At 39.4% G+C, this 19,015-nt stretch overlaps 1 protein-coding gene across 1 annotated transcript in view; it reads right to left on the reverse strand.

Moving 5' to 3' along the window:
* The window catches only part of LRMDA (leucine rich melanocyte differentiation associated), a 992,983-nt gene that overhangs the window by 962,802 nt on the left and 11,166 nt on the right, over positions 1-19,015 (reverse strand). Inside the window, exon 2 of the mRNA XM_030570748.1 lies at positions 16,497-16,597. Coding sequence (XP_030426608.1) covers positions 16,497-16,597 — 101 coding nt within the window. The remainder of the gene's footprint in view (positions 1-16,496; positions 16,598-19,015) is intronic.

A 19,015-nucleotide genomic window follows, 5' to 3' on the forward strand; every position in this document is an offset into this window, starting at 1 on the left:
ACGCAAATATAAAAAAAAAAAAAGTAAAAGCTCTAAAAGTAAAGCAAACCCAAGAGCAAAAAAATCCAGAGGGTAATGCATTAGTTTGCTGTTTCAGTTTAGGAATTCATATGCTTTTGCTCAGTCATCTAAATACACATGAACCTCTACCTCCAACCAACCAAGGTTACCAATCAATCACCACAATTTAACATCTGATGGCTATTTGGTGGTCTATGTAAAGCGTGTTGATAAATCACTATTGAAGCTCCTGTTTGACAGGTGACCACATTACAAAAGCTACCATTATAATTGGCACTAACAGACAATCATGTTGATAAGCTTATTGTGGAACAGAAGGCTGTGAGTAAGCCAGGAAATGATCTACGCTCTCTTATTCCAGAGTTGGCCTTCCAGGCCAAGGTTGACACACTTCAATAGGACAGCATATGAAGCCTTGTACAACTGTAGTACATACTGTACCTAGTCTGTGAGTAAACAGAAGACTTCATTCTCTAAGTCAGTCGCTCAAACCCCTCTCATTGAACATGTGACAAAATAATACTTAAAGCAAAAAAAAAAATCTGAAACATGTTGATGGAAGAGAATCAAGATGCTCAGTCCTCCTGGGCAACAGTCACGTGCAGCCTACCCCCCCCCCCCGCTCCCTCTCCCTCTCCCTCTCTCTCAAACACAGCATCTCCAAAACTAACATACATCTGCAGCACCCTTCCTCACTACAAGCAGCTCAGCATAAAAGGGGCAAATCTATACACTTTGCTTTTCAACTAACCAGCTAATTTTTATTTCTTAAGGAGCAAACTATCTAACAATCCTTCAGTTTAAAAAAAATCCACTCCAGTTTAATCTTCTGCACACATTGTAGTTTACTTATTCCATAACTCTACACAGTCCAAGACAGATACTCAACTGTCTACAATGTAAAATAATATGTAGGTATAGAAACAGTGTTGAAATCCTATGGCAAAAGAAAACTAAACTGGTTTGGGAATTCTGAACTGTCAAATTACAGTAATTTAACCCTCCAATTGCATCACTGGGTGGGGGGGGGAGGAGTGTTAAAACATGGTCCATATATTTGCTTTTCTATAACGCCTTTCACTCAGCCTTGTCATGTTTACAAATAATTACTCTGAGAGTCAAACAAGCATTGTTAACTTTTTACCTACCTGCAAAATGGCAAGTTCACTGCCCAGGGTCGTGTAGTCAGATACAGAGATAGGAACAGAACACGGGAATCTTGGCTACCATGACCTACCATACTCTAACCACTAGGTGAAATTTCTCCTATGATTTAATGGTACATAGTTGAATCAGGACCCCAGATACACCACAATATACCCTTTCCTGTACATTCACACACTCCCATAGCGCTATCCCCACAGCATGGCCGTGCCCCCACCATGTAGAGTGATGGGGTCTACCTTCCCCAGAAGGGGACTCCTCTTCAGAGAGGCAGTATCTGTGCCCCTAGTACTTACCCTGGCAGCTGGAGTGTTTGTGCTTGGATGGATGAGTCAGACTAGTCTCCTGCAGCCAGGCACAGTCTTCTGCTGGGGTAGTACTGGCAGAGCCCTCAGAGCAGAGGTGACAAGTAACTCTGATAGCATGAAACACCTAACTGCCCCATGCTTATTGTCTGGTCTTTCCTACTCCCCCTGCATCTCCAACACCCACTCTAAGCTGGCACCACCTTACCATTTTGTCCCTCACAGTTCTTTCCCCTACTTACTTCCTACATTGCTTCCCCGCTGAGGGTACAGTGCGGGCCAGAGCGAGCTCCAGTTGAGGAAGGGATGGGATTTAGTGGGCTTTCCTGTGCCCCCTCTGGTGGACTGCTGTTCTGCCAGACCAGTCTGTCTTCCCTGCTCTAGACACCTCCAACCAGGGCTCAGTGGGAGCGCTAGGTGCCAGTGCTTTTCCCAGGCACGTTCACCTCAGCCATGCTCAGCCCAATTCCCACCCTAGCAGAAATCTCAGGGGGGGACAGGACCGATCCCACGTGCCCCACCCACCCACATCACCTCTGCCTCAGAGCAAGGGGTCTTGGATTCAACCCCCAATTGAGATGCATGGTGCGGTTTACACCTCAGAGCTATTGTTCGAAGTTATCTACAGAAGCAGGTAGATCTCTCTGCATCAGTTACATCCCAGTTATATTTTCAACCTTTTTCTCACAACCAAGAGGGCTAAAAAGTTGTTTTTTGCTGTTTGTCCCGCCCCTCCCCCCCTTTTTTTTTTAAAAAAGGGGATATTCCAATGTAATCTCTTGACTCCAAGACCCAGGGCCTTAATACATGAGATTATAATGCTAATGTTAAATCTGGCCCTGAAGAGGAACAGGACAATCAATCTTGGACCCTTCATGTCTAAAATGGTTTGACTACAACTCTGCCATTTGTATTCTGTGTGCTTTAAAAAATTTTAGGCCCAATAGCAGAGACTCCATCACTCCCATTTAAACAAAACCACCACTATAAAAGATGTTTCCAATATTGAATACTTTCTGAACAGCAAAAAATTCTCGTTACTCCAAAAGAGTAGTTGGATGCTCCCAAGCACTTACGATTTTTAAAAAAGTCTGTTTTTGAAGTCATAAAAACCATGCTCACAGTGAAATACATAAAAACACTTTGGTAGATTGTGAGACACTGACTTAGGATCACCACAAGTACACAGATCTCATAAAAAATGAGTACAATAATCAGCCTTTGAATTAACAGACCTTAATGATTATTAAAAAAATTGTTTAAAGCAGATAAGTCAGATTTTCTGTTAAATTTATACATTGGACTTGTCGACAGGGAACTCAATCACAGACTAACATTCTGTGGTAAAGGCTGTTCACATTTTTTAAATTAATGTCTACCCTTAAAGGTGATGATGTCTTGCTATGGTATACATTAACATGCAACATATACCTCCAAAACTATTCCATCTGCCAAATGGAGGCAAAGACATATCTGCAGGGACTGGACTCAATGGGGGCTGCTGGAACTCATTTTTGATTTTACAAATCAATACACCGCTCAATGCAAAATAAGCCATTCATAAAAGTTCTAACCTACAACGAAACAGCCACAGATGAGAACAAAGGACTCACTTGTATCCTACATACACCCACTCCAGTTATACAGTGTAACTACATCACAGCAGAATTTGACCCATAAAAGGGGTATGCTGCTAGTCACGGTTTAGAAATAGGTGGGATTTTCAAAAGCCCTCAGCATTGGCAGATTCACTTCAACGGGAGCAGAGAGTTCGGCCAACACTGACCTCTTCTAAAAATCCCTCTCGTGGATTGTTTTGTTTAAAAAAAATAAAAACAAAACCACCAATGTTCCATCCATCACAGGAAACTAGTTTTCAAATCACTGTTTAATTAAAAAGAAACATACGAAATCAAGAGAGTTACTGGTTTTCCTCTCTTAGTCTTTGCTAATATTTTTGGTATCATCCTCACAAGTCCAATCCATTACCTCTTAATTGTCTGTCACACACATGGTGCCTTCCTTTTTGGTGGTCGAGCCTAGGTACCATTTTCCATCTTTCTACAGTGGTATTAATTGGCTACTGCAGTCAAAACTGCATTCAGGTACTCTGTCAAAACGTGCTGTGGTCCAATGCTAGATTACTTGGAACAAGTTGTCATTTATTCAAATTGCCAGTTTAATGCTCCACCTTGTGCCTCAAATTTTCTCTAAGTAGAGGCTCTTAACTGAAGAGGGTCACACTTCCAAACGTTAGTTTCTATTAGAGTGTCGAAGTCACTGTGGGCATGTCTACACTGCAATTTAAGCCCAGGCTTAATGGGACTTGAGTATGCTGACCCATACTAAGGAACCCTGGGCCTCAGCAGCTACACTGTGTTTTAACATTAGGACTATTTTAACCCACTCTCGAACCTAGGGCTCTGGTGACCACACTGCAGCATGCACTTGAGTCAAATAATCATATCCCAGAGTCCCCAGTGCCCCACCAAACGCACATGAAATGTGGCTGCTATAGCCCTAGCATTGTGGGAAAACTTTACTGCCTGCTCTGCACCTTGCTTTGCAAAAGGCTTGATCGGTTAGCTCGCTAGTGCAAACCCAGAAGGCTCTCTGACAATGTGCTTGCTGGATCAGAAGAAATGAGAATGGGTTAATGCTGACCTGAGCTGCTGCTCTCAAACAGGAAGTGTTGGCTTCCATTTTCAGCAGAGCGGATTGCAGATTGTTGGGAAAGAGAGGACTAAGGAAGTTGTCCCATGGAAGCATGGGATATTTCTGACAGATTTCGAGGACCTGAGTTAAACGGGGCTGTGTCTACACTGCAAAGCAATAGGGTTTGGACCTGGATCCCAGCTTAACTCAAGCCCAGACCCTCAAGCCCTGTAGGGTCCTGGGACCCTGGGTCAGCACAACTGCCATGTAGATGCAAGGGACGTTATGCTTGAGCCTGGACTCAAGTATAGGCTTATACTACACCGCAGACATACCCTATGTTTTCCTGTGCAGTTGGAGACTTATGCACTTTAAGAGTCAGTTCAAAAGCCCACTGAAGTCAGGAGGTGTCTATTTGATTTCAATGGGCTCTGGATGAGGCCCTCTCCATTGTGCAGTTCAGGAGGTCATCCAGTCCAAACCCCTTCCCAAAGCAGGACCAAACACCAACTAAATCATCCCAGCCATGCTTTGTCAAGCCAGGACTTAAAAACCTCTAAGGATGGAGATTCCACCACCTCCCTAGGTAACCTATTCCAATGCTTCCCCATCCTCCTAGTAAAATAGTTTTTTCCTACTATCCAATAGCTCACATTAAATAATGTCTGATTTGCTTTTAAAGTTGCTTTTACCTCTTAAGCATAAAACAAAATCAAATACCAGCTACCAAACTGTCAATCTAAAAATGCAGCAGCTTTCTGGGCTCTGTTGTAGAAAGCATGTCAGTTAACTCTCATACCTGCTGGAGGAAGGGTAAAATAGAGAAAACACAACTATTATAAGGATGGGAGATATCTAGATAAGTAGATAGTTGATTTTCCAACTCTGCCAAAGACATTCCTTTCTGAAATAACAGCCGCCCAGATATAAAATGAATTTAAGAGTCTCAACTCAAGCTCTGATTTGTTTCATTCTTTGGTCAGAGAATGAAATTAAAAAAACAACTTCACATGACTGGCAGCATCTGCTCAGTGAAAGCTCAGCACTGAGCTATAACATTGCATTAACTATGATTCTAAAGATAGGTATATACACACACACCATCTGACATGCTGATTCCTTTTTAATCTGAAATATGCATTGGCCTTTAGCATGTCCACGATACAGGTTCTCCTATACTTTTTTCCTTAGGTGGGGATTTTTAACCTAAAAAAGAATATTCTCCAACACGACTTATGTAATGTACAAGACTGCAAAAACCGTATTATCAACCAGACAAAACCACATGGATAAAGAGCACAAACACCACATTGACAGAAGCTGTACTGGAGTGTATGTGCCAAACGCCAACAAATTGTTTTCATAGTGAAATCATTCAGTGGGCTATGGCTGGGGGGAGGGGGAAGAGAATTCCTTCCTCCTCCTACTGATGGCGAGAATGTGTACACTATTTCTTTAAATCTGCAGCAGGAACCTAGGCAGGCATGTGGCAGGGGAAGAATATGGGCAGAAGGTCTGCAGTGAAGCTGAGAAAGAGAGAGGCTTTAGAGATAATGCAGTTTTCCTCCTTCTAGTGAAGTTTCTTGTTCAGTGTTAGATTGCAACTCCATCAGCTATTCTTCACCCTTTTTACAGGACAGCAGTGATGGAAGAGTGATGGGGGTTTTTTGGGAGGGGCAAAAGGGGAAGAAATTAGAAATATAAGTCATGTAATTCTAGAACGGGCCCAAATTTTGCATCTTATCTACACTAATGATCTGTACCAGATATTTAAAACACCTCTTCAGCCTCACAACTACCAGCCAACCAAGCAAGAGCGGTCAAGATGCTACTTTAGAGAGTCTGACATCACTCCTAAAACAATGACAAAACCAAACCAAATGCGCACACAACTATAAGTGCCCACATTTCCCAATAGGTGGTAATACACTCTGTCAGTTTAACCAGTGTGCATCTCACCACATTCACCAGTATTCCACAGTAAACACCACTAAGAAGAGCCATGGGTTCTGTTCCTTTTCAAGCATTCTTAGTCAAAAAGAATTTCATAACACTACCCTAAAAAAAAAAAAAAATCTTGTAGGTTTTGATGTTTGACGTTTATTAGTTTTAGCACTCATGGCAGGTGCCAGATGTGAGAGAGCTCTAGAGAGAGAAGGTCTCCGTTTAGCCAAAGAACAGGTCCAGTACCAGCACTGTGAACTTCCCAACATCACTCTAGCAACATGCTTTGACCACAACCTCAGGTGACCAGATCGAGATGAAGAGATCATTCATTCTTTGATGGCCCGTTTAGTACTTGGCACCTCTGAGAATGCCAACCAATAGAGTTACTGATTGCTGACAAATGGAGTGGTCATTCTGTGGTGGACAGCTGTCCACTAGGAACTGTTGTAATTTCACAAGGGCCATCAAACAGCCATCTCAACAGCTTTTGGTCATTACAGTTCTAGTTTTAAGTCCTGGCCCCCCATGAAGTCATACGTGAGTTTTACTTTCGACTTCAATGGGGACCATGGATTTTACCACTACTTCAGATCTGAACCAACAACCTAGAGATGAAAGCTCTATATCCCCAAAACAGTCCAGTCCTCCATATATGAAATTATTGAATTTAAGGAGACAGTGGTTTAGTTCCATTACCTTTCATTATTTTAGTTTTTAAAACATTAGAACTGTGTGTATGTGTCAGGAAAGGAAAGGGGAAGTTAACATTCTTGTTATGACAAACCTAAAGCCCTAATAATCCTCCCAAGAATTCTCTACTAAAACTTGTAAAATCCAGTGACCCAAAAATCTCCCAAAGTAGTTTTCACCCCAACTCAGAAATGTGATATGCTTCAAGATGACTCTTTCCACAATGTTAAACCTTCTTGAGAGAACATAGGACAGAATCTAATTCTTTTCTTCTGATCTGACACATACACTAAATCAATGGATAATGACCAGCACTGGGGGTCGGTGATATATAAACTACAGCATTTTCACAGTCTGTTGCCAGTTAGTGACTGTGTGGCCATAAAAAGGCAAGCAAGGATCAATGGATAAGAGGAGCTTCTATTTGGATTTCAAAGAGATACATGTGATATAGTGACATTTTATCCAATAGAAATCAAATATTTTATACCGTAAGTTTTATTTCTTTTCCTATTTATTATGCATATTTTGAGAGCTGGGAGGAAGAATTTATGTCCCCAAAGTGGTCAACTGAAATTAAAAGTTAGATATAAAAATACAACAACAACTTGTACTGTATTGTGCAATTAGTTTACTTGCTGCTGCTTTGTGGATCAACAGTACACTAATTAGGAATAATCCACAGAAGAGGGGAAAAAAAGACAACGCACACAAGTGCATAAACTACATGCAGATATTTGCAACATTATATTCAAGCAAAAAAATCTTTCCAAAAAGACAACTTTCATAGTCAAGTTTACTAAATACTAGAACACATACACAGTATTTAACTGGCCATTATTTCTGAAGCTACCAAATATTAAGGAAGAAATCTTATTTTTATTTAATTATTTTTACTATACGGTCCAACTTTAAAGATGAGACTTCCCTCATACATTATCCAGATCACATCTACTCCCTCATGAAATGCTGCTTATCAGAAAGAGGAAGGGGGGAAAAAAGACAAAAATAAAGAGGACACATCACATGATGATATGTTCTATCTAGATCTACCAGTAATATTGGAATAAATATTGCAGATAAAAATTATACAAGTTATTGGAAAACCTGGAAGTTCTTTCCCTCCACTCCTCCAACAGATGCATATACTTAACATACACAAACTTGACAAAGTTTATCCTAAACAGTTCTCTTCACCTTAACGTACAAGCATGAACCATCACCAGATTGGTCTTTAGTCCCATCCAGAGACTTACTGCATCTATACTGTTTAATAAACATGTGAGACTTTATCTGAGAAACCATTAAGTCTGTAAATTTTAAATGTAAATGACTTCTTGTATATAAACAAAATAAAATTTGACAAAATATTTCATTTAGCAAATTGATTTGCCAATGAATTGAATGTAAAGAAGGACCATGCTAAACATTGCTAGTGTACATTTAATGATTCCAAGACACTGACAGCGTACTAATGCTTTTTAAAAACAATACTTCAAGAGATCATGCAATATTTGCACAAGAATAAACTTTAAGTAACTGCCCACACTTCTAAATGAACTCACACATTTAAGTTGGACAGATTGCACAATATGTTTCTGATGCTACTTAGTCTTTGCATAACTATGATTACGTAACACTAGAAAAGTAATCTCTTTGGTGGGGTCAGTGTACATGAGCCAATTTTTAAAACTGTACAGCTCTTCAAGCTTAAAACTTCTAAACATAAGAACATAAGGTATTTTAAAACAAAAATCCTGTTACTATTGAGTATTTTAAAAATCAGAACAGTGATACACAATCTTCAACACTTAAATACATTCATTCTCTTATAATAAACTACTTGAAAGAAAAAGAGGAAAGTGGAATACATTAACTACTAACCTCCATTACTCTTATTTCAGCCAACACAGTCTATAAATAGCCAATTATAATGTGAATAAATTGAAATACTGTGTGTGTGTTGTGGTCCAAATGGTTGTCTGAACAGCATTTTATTTGCAGAACGGATAAATGAGAGCATATTGTACCAGCACATTTTGACTATTTGAATAAAGATTCAAGTTCTCTCTTTAGCTACTCTGTGTTGTGCAGTACTGATCAGAGACAACCAAAAAGTAAATCCAGAGCAAAAGCATATATCTAAATTCAAGCCACATCTAAAGGAGGAAAATAATCCACTACCAATTTGCTACCATAGCAATAAGCATAGCTTTATTTTCTTCTGTGTACATACAGAGGTCATGTTTTTATCTTTAATATTCAGAAAAATTATAAATCATCAACTTTAAAAATTAAGACACGCATGTTTTGTTTTAGATTCAACGTTCACTCTGATGCAGATAAACAGCAATTTCCCCTTCTCCAATTTCAATCTTTTTTACTGAAACATGTGAAAGGAATGGGAAAGAGATGCAAGACAGAATAACTTCAAAACATAATCAGGTATTTGTAAACAATACTTTTTTCCTTCAGAAAAATCTGCAACTGCCAGTTGCAAAAGCAGCAGCACATAAGATAAATCAATTAGCTTGCTAATTTCTCCCCTCTCATTTATTTAGCTCCGTACTGTATTTGTTGTAATTGACTATAATTATGTTAATTACTAACTCCAGTATAATTACTATATTTATTGTCATTGAACACACTATGTACCCAAAGCAAAGCTGGCATTTGTTGGGCATCAAAAAAAAAAAAAGCGTATAGTGTCAGGAGGAGTTTTTCTGAAAACCGGCTGATATACCTTCAGCAAATGAAAGGGCATAAGAGATTTCATGCAATGCTAGTTTGAAAGCACCAGTTCATTAAGGATATTAATTTTCTGATAACTACACATTTAAGCATGACACACTGGAGTAGTATCTACAGGATTTAGCAATTATTAATGCGTGACAGTTTCAAATGCTAAGTGAATCAATTAAACAGCAGCATTCACAATTTGAGAAGAGATAACTGCTTCATAACTGCCTAAGTCTACAATTTTCACATGACAAAAAAGGGCCATTCAGGCTCCTTCAAATCCTGACAGGTCAAGAAAGAAGTTTGAAACAAAAGCACCTTATAACCATCATCTCTCCTCTTTACTTGTCAGATCAACTTTGCTAGTGTCTCTGCTGAAATGGCATCACCATGCCAGCTGCCACAAGGTGATTTTTCATGTCACGTCAAAGAAATCTTTTATTCTATTTGCTTTGCATTAACATGTTACATTTATTGATCAAGCCCTTTCTGCAGCCACAGCAGGGCACTGTGCTCTTATGCCTAAGGGGGCTTTGATGTCCTGGTGACATTCTAGACCGAATAATGCACATACTAAATGGATTTAATGAAGAAATGTGTTTGTGCATGACAGCTACATTAATAACAGCCCCTCACACTGATAAATATGCAATTGCTACTATTAAGAGTTACCCAATTACAGGGAAAATATTTCTCTATCTTATAAATAAACCCATCAAAAAGTTTTAACAATAGTGCATTTTCTTAAACATTTCTAAATGCTGTAAAGATCAGTCTCGAGGCTTTAAAAAAAGTTATGCTTTATCTTGATTTTTTTTTAAACTTACGTTGTTCATCTCCCTGTTCTGTGTGTCTTATTTTGGCAACAATGGCAGGATGGAAAAAGGCAGAAATAAATATAAAACTCTCCTTGGAGCTAAGAAGAACATGCCTTCTAAAACAGGGGCCAGATTCTATCTTGAACTTTCACATACATACAGGCAAGAAGAGGAGCACAGAGGCAAAGAATTTCCTGCTCCCCACCGTAGCCCAGGATACAACACTTCACAGGCCCAAAGTCACACAAAAGTCATGGAGGAGCATTCCAGAGTAAGATCTAGGGTTCAGGGATATATTTGTGCATACATGCCCACCCAGCACAACAGTGGCTATTAGGAGCATGAATAATTTATGCTGCTAGCAGAAAATCTGCACCTTGGAGAGGTGGGGGAAGATTATAGGTATCTCTCAATACGCCCATTATTGGATTAATCTTCCTTGATTGGCAAAGAGCTGAGAATTACCCTTCCCTCCTCTTCAGCAATTAAAACCAGAGGGAATTTCTGAAAGGAAAAGAGGGAGGAAATCCACAAATTTCAAACACTGAGCAAAGAATTAGACTGTTTTCTCAATTAGCCAATCAGCAATATTTTTTAACTTAACATGACCCACAGATCAAGTGTGTCACCCAAACACCAGAATCCATTTAATCATTAGTGTGAAGAGAGAAAACTAGCATGGACTCAGCTGAAACAGTAAATCAAACTTCCAATTTTTTCCCCCTCTCTTCAAGCTGACAAAATGTACATGATGGATGCTTACTATCTAGAAGGTCTCTGCACTTCATCCTACATCTTCCTGTATCCTCTCTGCTTCTCATCTTCCTTCTCATTGTACCCTCTCTGCTTATTTGGCCCTTTGTCTCATTCTCAGCTCTTAGTTACTACCTCCTTTCAAGAAAACCCCTACACAAATGGGGCAACTTCTGGCTTCCAGCTCCCCCAACTAACTACCCTCCTTCAAACCCACTTCAGGGAAGCTTACCAGCTGTCATCTCTTCAACAGACAATGCCTCATTACTTTTGCATTTCAGCTGTTGCCCCCTGCATTGTTTGTCTCAAATACAGATGAGTACACTCGCTTTTGACATATTATGAGAACTATAGACTCTACAGTTTATTGTGCTCTCATTCAGCAGCCATGACTAACACACATTTTGCTGCCAAATGGAGTATCTAAACATTACTTTGGGGAAAAATAGCTCATTTCTAAGGCTAGAAATTGAAGAATCCTTTTTAATACCACTCCCACCTCCACCCCTCACACAGATTCAAAATGGCTGTCGCACTCAGGTTATATGACAGAAGATGCCCACACCAATCTAGTGGTAAACATATCTAACAAGAAAAAACTGTCATTCCCAAATCTAAGTGTATGAATTTCAAGTCCAGATGAACATATACGAAATTTAAAAAACCAATGTCATAACAAAAAGAACCACCACCTAGAGTTAAAAAGCTTATTTCCAGCCAAGCACCAGAAGGATCTTCAATTATGTGTTATACCTCATTCTTAAAAACATTCTAGAGTCAGCTGAACTGATCTGAATTTTGTTTTTCTTTTTGTTTTTTTTAATTATGACCTATTCGGGACAGTCATCCCAACTGGAATTGAGAACCAAAGAAATGAATGGAGTGTAACTTCATTTTGTGCATCTCATTAACAATTATATCCAAGAGATGTGCACAACAGACATCATGATAGTGCCAAGTAAAGTTCTGTTCACAGCTACTTTCTGAGTTACCATTCTTTATTACAAACCAGCATGCTTGGCTGATCCTTCTCTACTTTCTTGAATGTATCATGTTTGTCAGTCAATCACCAAACACCAGTTGCTTTTCAGCTACATTCTACTGACAGCACAGACTCTGTATTTACTTTGTCAAAGGCCTCAAGAATAATTAACTGAGGCACTCACCTGCCTGCTGTCTTCATATCTGCTGTGAAGTTATTCACCGTATATTGCTAGTCGGTACCTGCACAATTCACTGAAAAAAATAACTGTTCAAGAAGCTACAATATTCTCTACTAAGAAACAAGTCATCTAATGCATCACATTCACCATATTAGAAGTCATTTTGCAATATCTACACAGTATATTAGAAATCTACCTTCTACAAAAAAAAGTTATATTTTCTTGATGAATGCAAGAGGCTGGAGGAGAATCCAATGCCAGAAATCACAAGTCTGGAACCTGCACCATTGCTTCTGGCAATCTAATGTCACCTGGTCAAGCAGCAGTACATAATCCTCATAGGGTATGTCTACATCTACAATTTTGCAGTGCTGGTTGTTACAGCTGTATTAGTACAGCTGTATAGGGCCAGCGCCGCAGAGTGGTCACACTTACAGCAACCAGCGCTGCAAGCGGTGTTAGATGTGGCCACACTGCAGCACTGTTGGGCGGCTTCAAGGGGAGTTAGGGGAACGCGAGAGCAAACCACGGGGAAGCAGGTCTCCTTCCCCGTGGTTTGCTCCAGTGTTCCCCGAACACCCCCCCCCCAGCAGATCTCCTTCCCCGCGGTGTGCTGTTGCGTTCCCCGAACCCCCCTGCAAGCAGGTCTCCTTCCCAGCGGTTTGCTCCGGTGTTTTTTGAACCCCCGTGCAAGCAGATCTCCTTCCCCGCGGTGTGCTGTCGCGTTCCCCGAACCCCCCTGCAAGCAGGTCTCCTTCCCAGCGGTTTGCTCTGGTGTTTTTTGAACCCCCGTGCAAGCAGATCTCCTTCCCCGCGGTGTGCTGTCGCGTTCCCCGAACCCCCCTGCAAACCGCGGGGAAGGAGATCTGCTTGCACGAGGGTTAGGGGAACGCGAGAGCAAACCGCGGGGAAGGAGACCTGCTTCCCCGCGGTTTGCTCTCGCGTTCCCCGAACCCCCCCTGCAAACCACGGGGAAGGAGACCTGCTTGATTACCAGAGAGGCTTCCTCTGGTATGCTGGGATACCTGTTTATTCCACGGAGGTCAAGAAAAACGCTGGTGAGTGTTTACACCTGATGACCAGCGCTGGATCACCAGCGCTGGATCCTCTACACCCGAGTTTCAACGGGTGTACGGCCAGCGCTGCAAACAGGGAGTTGCAGCGCTGGTGATGCCCTGCAGATGTGTACACCTCCTAAGTTGCAGCGCTTTAACTCCCTCACCAGCGCTGCAACTTTGTGGTGTAGACAAGGCCTCAGAGGATAAAGCAGAAAATAGCTGCAAGCATCCTTACGTTTAACACATTTTTTTCTTAATGCTATTTTTCCATGGACTAGATTTATCATAGTGATGTTAAATAAGATGTGATTGCAAGTAATTTAGTTTTAAAAAACAAAGCTTTCTATTGTAATGTATTAATTAAGTTGTCTTACTTTTATTGCTAGATTGAGAGACATCTTTAATCACCCTTTTTGGCCATGTAACTCTTAAAGCATCTTGTCTACTGTGTGAGGATGATCCCTTAGCAAGCTACATCTTGCCTTGCTTCCACTGACAACAATAAAAATAGGACTGGGCCCTAAAAGAACACATACTACCATTCGTTTCATTCGCAATATAAACTGAATTAACAGTTTTCTCCTATCAGATCTCTTTCTTGTTTTCTCACCCATCTTTAATGCATACCAAATGCTAAAAATCTATATATTTGCAAGCATTCAAGTAGTTAATTGTCTAACAGATAGTAACCACCATTCCGGTTATATCAGCCATTTCTATATGAGATATTTCCTTTTCTGATGCAATAACCTCTCAATGGTCAAAATGCAAAGTTTAAGAACTGTTATTTACATTTGTATACAAAAGAAAGGAGGACTATCCCAAATGAAAGCACCCTGCCATAAACTGCAAGACAGAAGTAAAATTAAACTGCCAGCAGAACACAAAACTCCCCTGATCTTTATTATGACCCCTTGACAGGATGAAATACCATTCCAGTCTTCTGTGGACTGATTTTCTCCCATCAAGCTAAATCTCAATAAAGAAACTTTCTGTATCTTAGCATTCCTTCCCCATTTCCCCAAAAATGGCTTTTAAGGAGACCAAATCAGGCTTTTTACGTTTTCTAATAAGATCACTATTATTAAATCAGAAAATTCCTCACTATACCACAGCATTGTCAGTTCTTCAATCAAATGAAATTTGTTTAAGTAGGATGAAAAGATTTCACTGTTGAAAACTACTTCAGCCAAAGCCCATGACATCCCCACCAAAATGCACATCACTTGATGCCATGAACTTTCCCAAACGTGTTTTTGGTCCTATGCTATAACCAATGATACCCTAGGTTTTCAGAATACAGTAATACTTGACACATCATACCTCAAGTGTTGATTGATGTAAATTTTTATTTCTATTGTAGCCCAAACAGTAATAAACAAGGGGACCTCTTGTTAAAATAAATTAATGCCCGAAGTGACTAGCAGAAGCCATTTTCCTTCTCAACATAAGCCTTAATTTCCACCATTGCAAGCAGCCAACTGTCCTCACCGTTTCAGTGATTACAGTTTCATTCCATCCACTGCAGTATTAAGCCTTTTGAATGGTATCACAAAGTGTCACTATCCTAAATCAAAGGTGAGCAAGGAGATAAATGGGTAGATTTTGGGGTAACATACTTATCTCATAGTACATTTGAGGTCTACTATCTATTTTCTCCCTCTCCCCTAAGAGGATTTCCGTCCTAGCAAGGATACTATTCAAGAGTATTGCGAGGGGTATTCCCCACCACCACCCAAAACGCATTGCCAACTTCAGTGCACTTTGTTCCTGTTAAAATCTTCTTTAAGATTACATTACAAAAATGAGTCCTGCTAAAATATATTTCAGGAATAAACTAAATGTTTGAAAGAAATTACTCTTCAAAATCTTGCACAAAACACAAAGAACAACGTCTTTGCCCAGCTCCATTACTTTAGTAAATCCAAGAACAGAAAAGTAATCCTCTTGTTTAGCATCAAACACATGTACATGAGGAACACTATTAGTGTTTTGAGAAGAAGCAGCAGAAGTTTCTGTACAATCCCATTAACAAATTTGTGTTTTATGTTCACAGTTTGTTTTGGTTTAGATGATGTCCTTCTCAGTGAAAGTAACTAGAATGTTAGATAATAAGAGTCATTAGTATTTACAATGCACAGACTTGTTCTTCAGTGCCTGTTTTGCTCAGCTATCTCTTGCGTATCTGAGATCGTAATCAGTCCTTCAGAGTTTACTATGGAACAGGGTATTATCTATAAGAAGTTATAAACAGTAGCTAACACTTACCTATTAGAAGAACAAGATTCTACAGTCTTGCTTTCAACTGACAATTTCTAGAAGTAGGCTTAGGGTCTGCTCCAATTGAAGCCCATGGAAATAAGACCATTACCACACTTGGAGAAAAAAGCCTGCTTATGCCAAAGTAAACTGTGGAATTCCAAATTTAGAAACTGTAACCTTTATACAACAGCCCAGTAAAACTTAAGGATGAAGTCAATGGGTTCTATTCAAAACTGCTGTAAAATTCAATGCAGTTTAAGAAAAAAATGTCTCCTCTCAATAGGTTTTTTGCACAATCCTATGGAATTCTTTATGTTGAATTAAATTTTAGAGGCCTTCTCCATAAGGAGAGTTTTGTTTTAAGAGTTTAAAAAGATATATTGATGCCTAGATAGTGTGTTAAAATGAATTAATACAATCTGGAAAGACAATATCCCAGAACTTTGAAGGTCACAACTTTAAACATGCAAGGAAGATGGGGTAAGGGAGAGCATGCTTACTTGTAGCTTTGCTACTGGTGAAGCACTGTTGGACTCTCTCTCCTCTCCACGCCCCCCACCCCAAAAATGTTGATTTGCTTGTTTTCCAGCACAGAGCAAATAATACACAACACAAGCTTTGCATTGTGTATTATTTGGATTGTTACTAAAAGCTTTTGATAGACTTACCTGTTCATTATTCCTCCACACATACCAAACATGTTAAATAGAAGATAAATGTCTATAAAAACAGTACTGCTATTTTAAAATAGCAATATATGATTTGATAACAAGACAATTTGATTTTTTTTTACCCTTATCCAAATAGAAAGGACATGCATATAGCAACTGAAAATATGAGAAGGTGGAAAATATTTCACTTTTGGCAACACATCCTAATTCTGCTCATACTGCACTTGAGAAACCAAACATTGTCACATACCTTAACAAGTTGAAGCTGAGGTCTAGCCTTTTTGCAATACCTCCGTATTTTCTTCCTAGAAATTCTGGAATTTCTTTGCAATCTTGACTAATGTAGGACACCTGCAAATTAAAAAGAGGAATTATCTAATAAATGAACAATTTATAATTTCTCATAGTGCTTCTTCTCATTGATCTAATGACATGGCAAATTTAAAAAAAAACAAACAACAAACAACAAACAAAACAACAAACAACAAACAAACAAAAAACGTCACTGCCGCCTTCCAAGCTACATCACTTTCAATGCTATGGACTCCACTCAGAGTCTCACCTTTTTCTCCCGCTATGATCAGCTTAACACACAGTCATTAAATCATAGCTGGACGTAAACTGGGTTGGGATTTCCTACCTTGGGGAAATCCATGTTTGCTGGCATGTTAGTGATTTAATTTATAACATATTTCCCATTAATACTAGTCAAAAGTGAATAAGGATTTTTGGGTGCCCAATTTGAGGCACCTTAGATGGAACTGATTTTCAGAAGGCTCACCACATTCTATAAACCCTTTGATGCATCTCAGGTCAGGCACCCAAAATGTGATGAGCCAAAATCGTTAGTTACTTCTGAAAATTTAGGCCAGAATTTCAAAGCATTGTACAGTCAGTCAGTCCTCACAACATCCCTATTAGGCAGATATTATCCCCATCTGTATAACTGGGAAACATCAGAAAAGTCCAAGTAAATTGCCAATTACAAGTAACGAGGCTAACATCATAGCAAATCATCTCCAAAACTAAGCTAAACCCTCAGAAGTTCCTGGTTCACAGTCCTGTGCTCAGATAATACCACGCCCTTGTTTATAATATTTTTTAGGCAAACTGTCGGTAGCAAACTGCGTAGGCTACTAGGATTTGTCTCTGAGTGAGAATGAAGTGGCTGATGATACCTCCACAATATCCCCAAACAGTAGAATGGCAATCTTTATATATCTTGCTACACTCCAAAAAAAATGGTTGAAGTCTTAGTGAGGAGTCTTGGAAGGAATGAGACCTAAAACAAAGAGCCTGAATGCCAGACATTAGCTGTAATGAATTCTAGACCTAGGCTGGATCATGCCTCCAGTAAGCCACTTACACCGAGGAAATGGCAACCCCAACTAGCTACCAAAAATCAATAGAATTATGAAAAAAATAAAAGCTGACATCTCTAAGTTCTGCACTGCAGGAATCCTGCCTTTCATGACAACTTGCTGCTTAGTTGGATATCACAATATTTAATTCTAAGCTATTTAAATTTTAAGTTAGAGTCCCCTTTACAGTTGGTCTACAAAATGCCTATCCATTCAAATTCCAGATAAGGAACAAATTAACAACAAAAATAATTCATGTTCTGTTCTGATTATATTTCAGAGAACGGGAAATATCAACCATAAAGGACAACTTGCCAATGTATTCTTCACCTTTACAAATCATCCTTGTGTTTCATCCAGTTTTAAGATGCCTGCAATCTGATAATACAATATTACATCCCCTTTAATTCATTCCTATTCAGTAACTTCAACTGAGAAAGATAGTTGACTACAGTGAAGGAATTTTTTACTTTGAATACATGAGCTGAAAAATAGAGACCTCAAAGTTCAGCCTAGCAATTTCTTCCCTCTTCTTCATTACATCTTTCTTCATGGCTCTTGCAATAAATTCTAGTACGAAGACACAGACTTGCCTTTCAGAACTACAAGGAGGGAGAAGAAAAGGGATTTCTTTGTATAGCTACATCCTAATGACTTGAAATACTGGAAGCCCTCAAAAAAAAAAAAAAAAATCTTACGTGCCTATGTCTTATTTGTATAATGCCTTTCATCCCAAAGGACCATAAAGCACTTTACAAGATACATGCATATGCACAGACATCTATTTTAATAAACAGATGATTCAGTCAATCCACCACTGAAACGCAGCCACCGAGGTGTAATGTACACTACGATTTTGCCTCCAAGATCACAAAAGGATCATTTCAGTAGTAGAAATAAAAGAGGAATTTGGTGGTGTCAAGTCTAGTGGACACAGTAAAAGACTAGGAGTCAGAAGAGATCTATTTTAATCCTAGCTCTAGCATCAATTCACTGTGTGGCCTCAGTCAAATCACTAAAGGCCTAATTTGCTCAACCCATCTGAAGAGTCGACTCCTGACCTCTCTCTGACCAGGCCCAGTGCATCTCTCAAAGGATGGTGACATTTCCATATTCTTTAGGCTCCACCAATACAGAGGCTATGTATCGGTAACCAGATGGGTTCCTAAAATTACATGTCATTTAGAATCTGCCCTTCCTCTTCCTTTTTTGCAGGGGGCGGGGGAAGAAGATACCTCAAGAATGATGAACTCCTGAGCACTTGTACTTCCTTCAGGATCATCTGGCATTCTTTCTAAAACAGAAAGAATCTTAAACTTCAATATCCTAGTCAAATCCAGCTTGGATAACGACAATACATTCTGCTCAAATTATGCTAATGCAAAGTATTATACAAAGTATCTTACCA

Source organism: Gopherus evgoodei, chromosome 7 (genome assembly GCF_007399415.2).
Source record: "Gopherus evgoodei ecotype Sinaloan lineage chromosome 7, rGopEvg1_v1.p, whole genome shotgun sequence".
NCBI classification, from domain to species: Eukaryota; Metazoa; Chordata; order Testudines; family Testudinidae; genus Gopherus; species Gopherus evgoodei.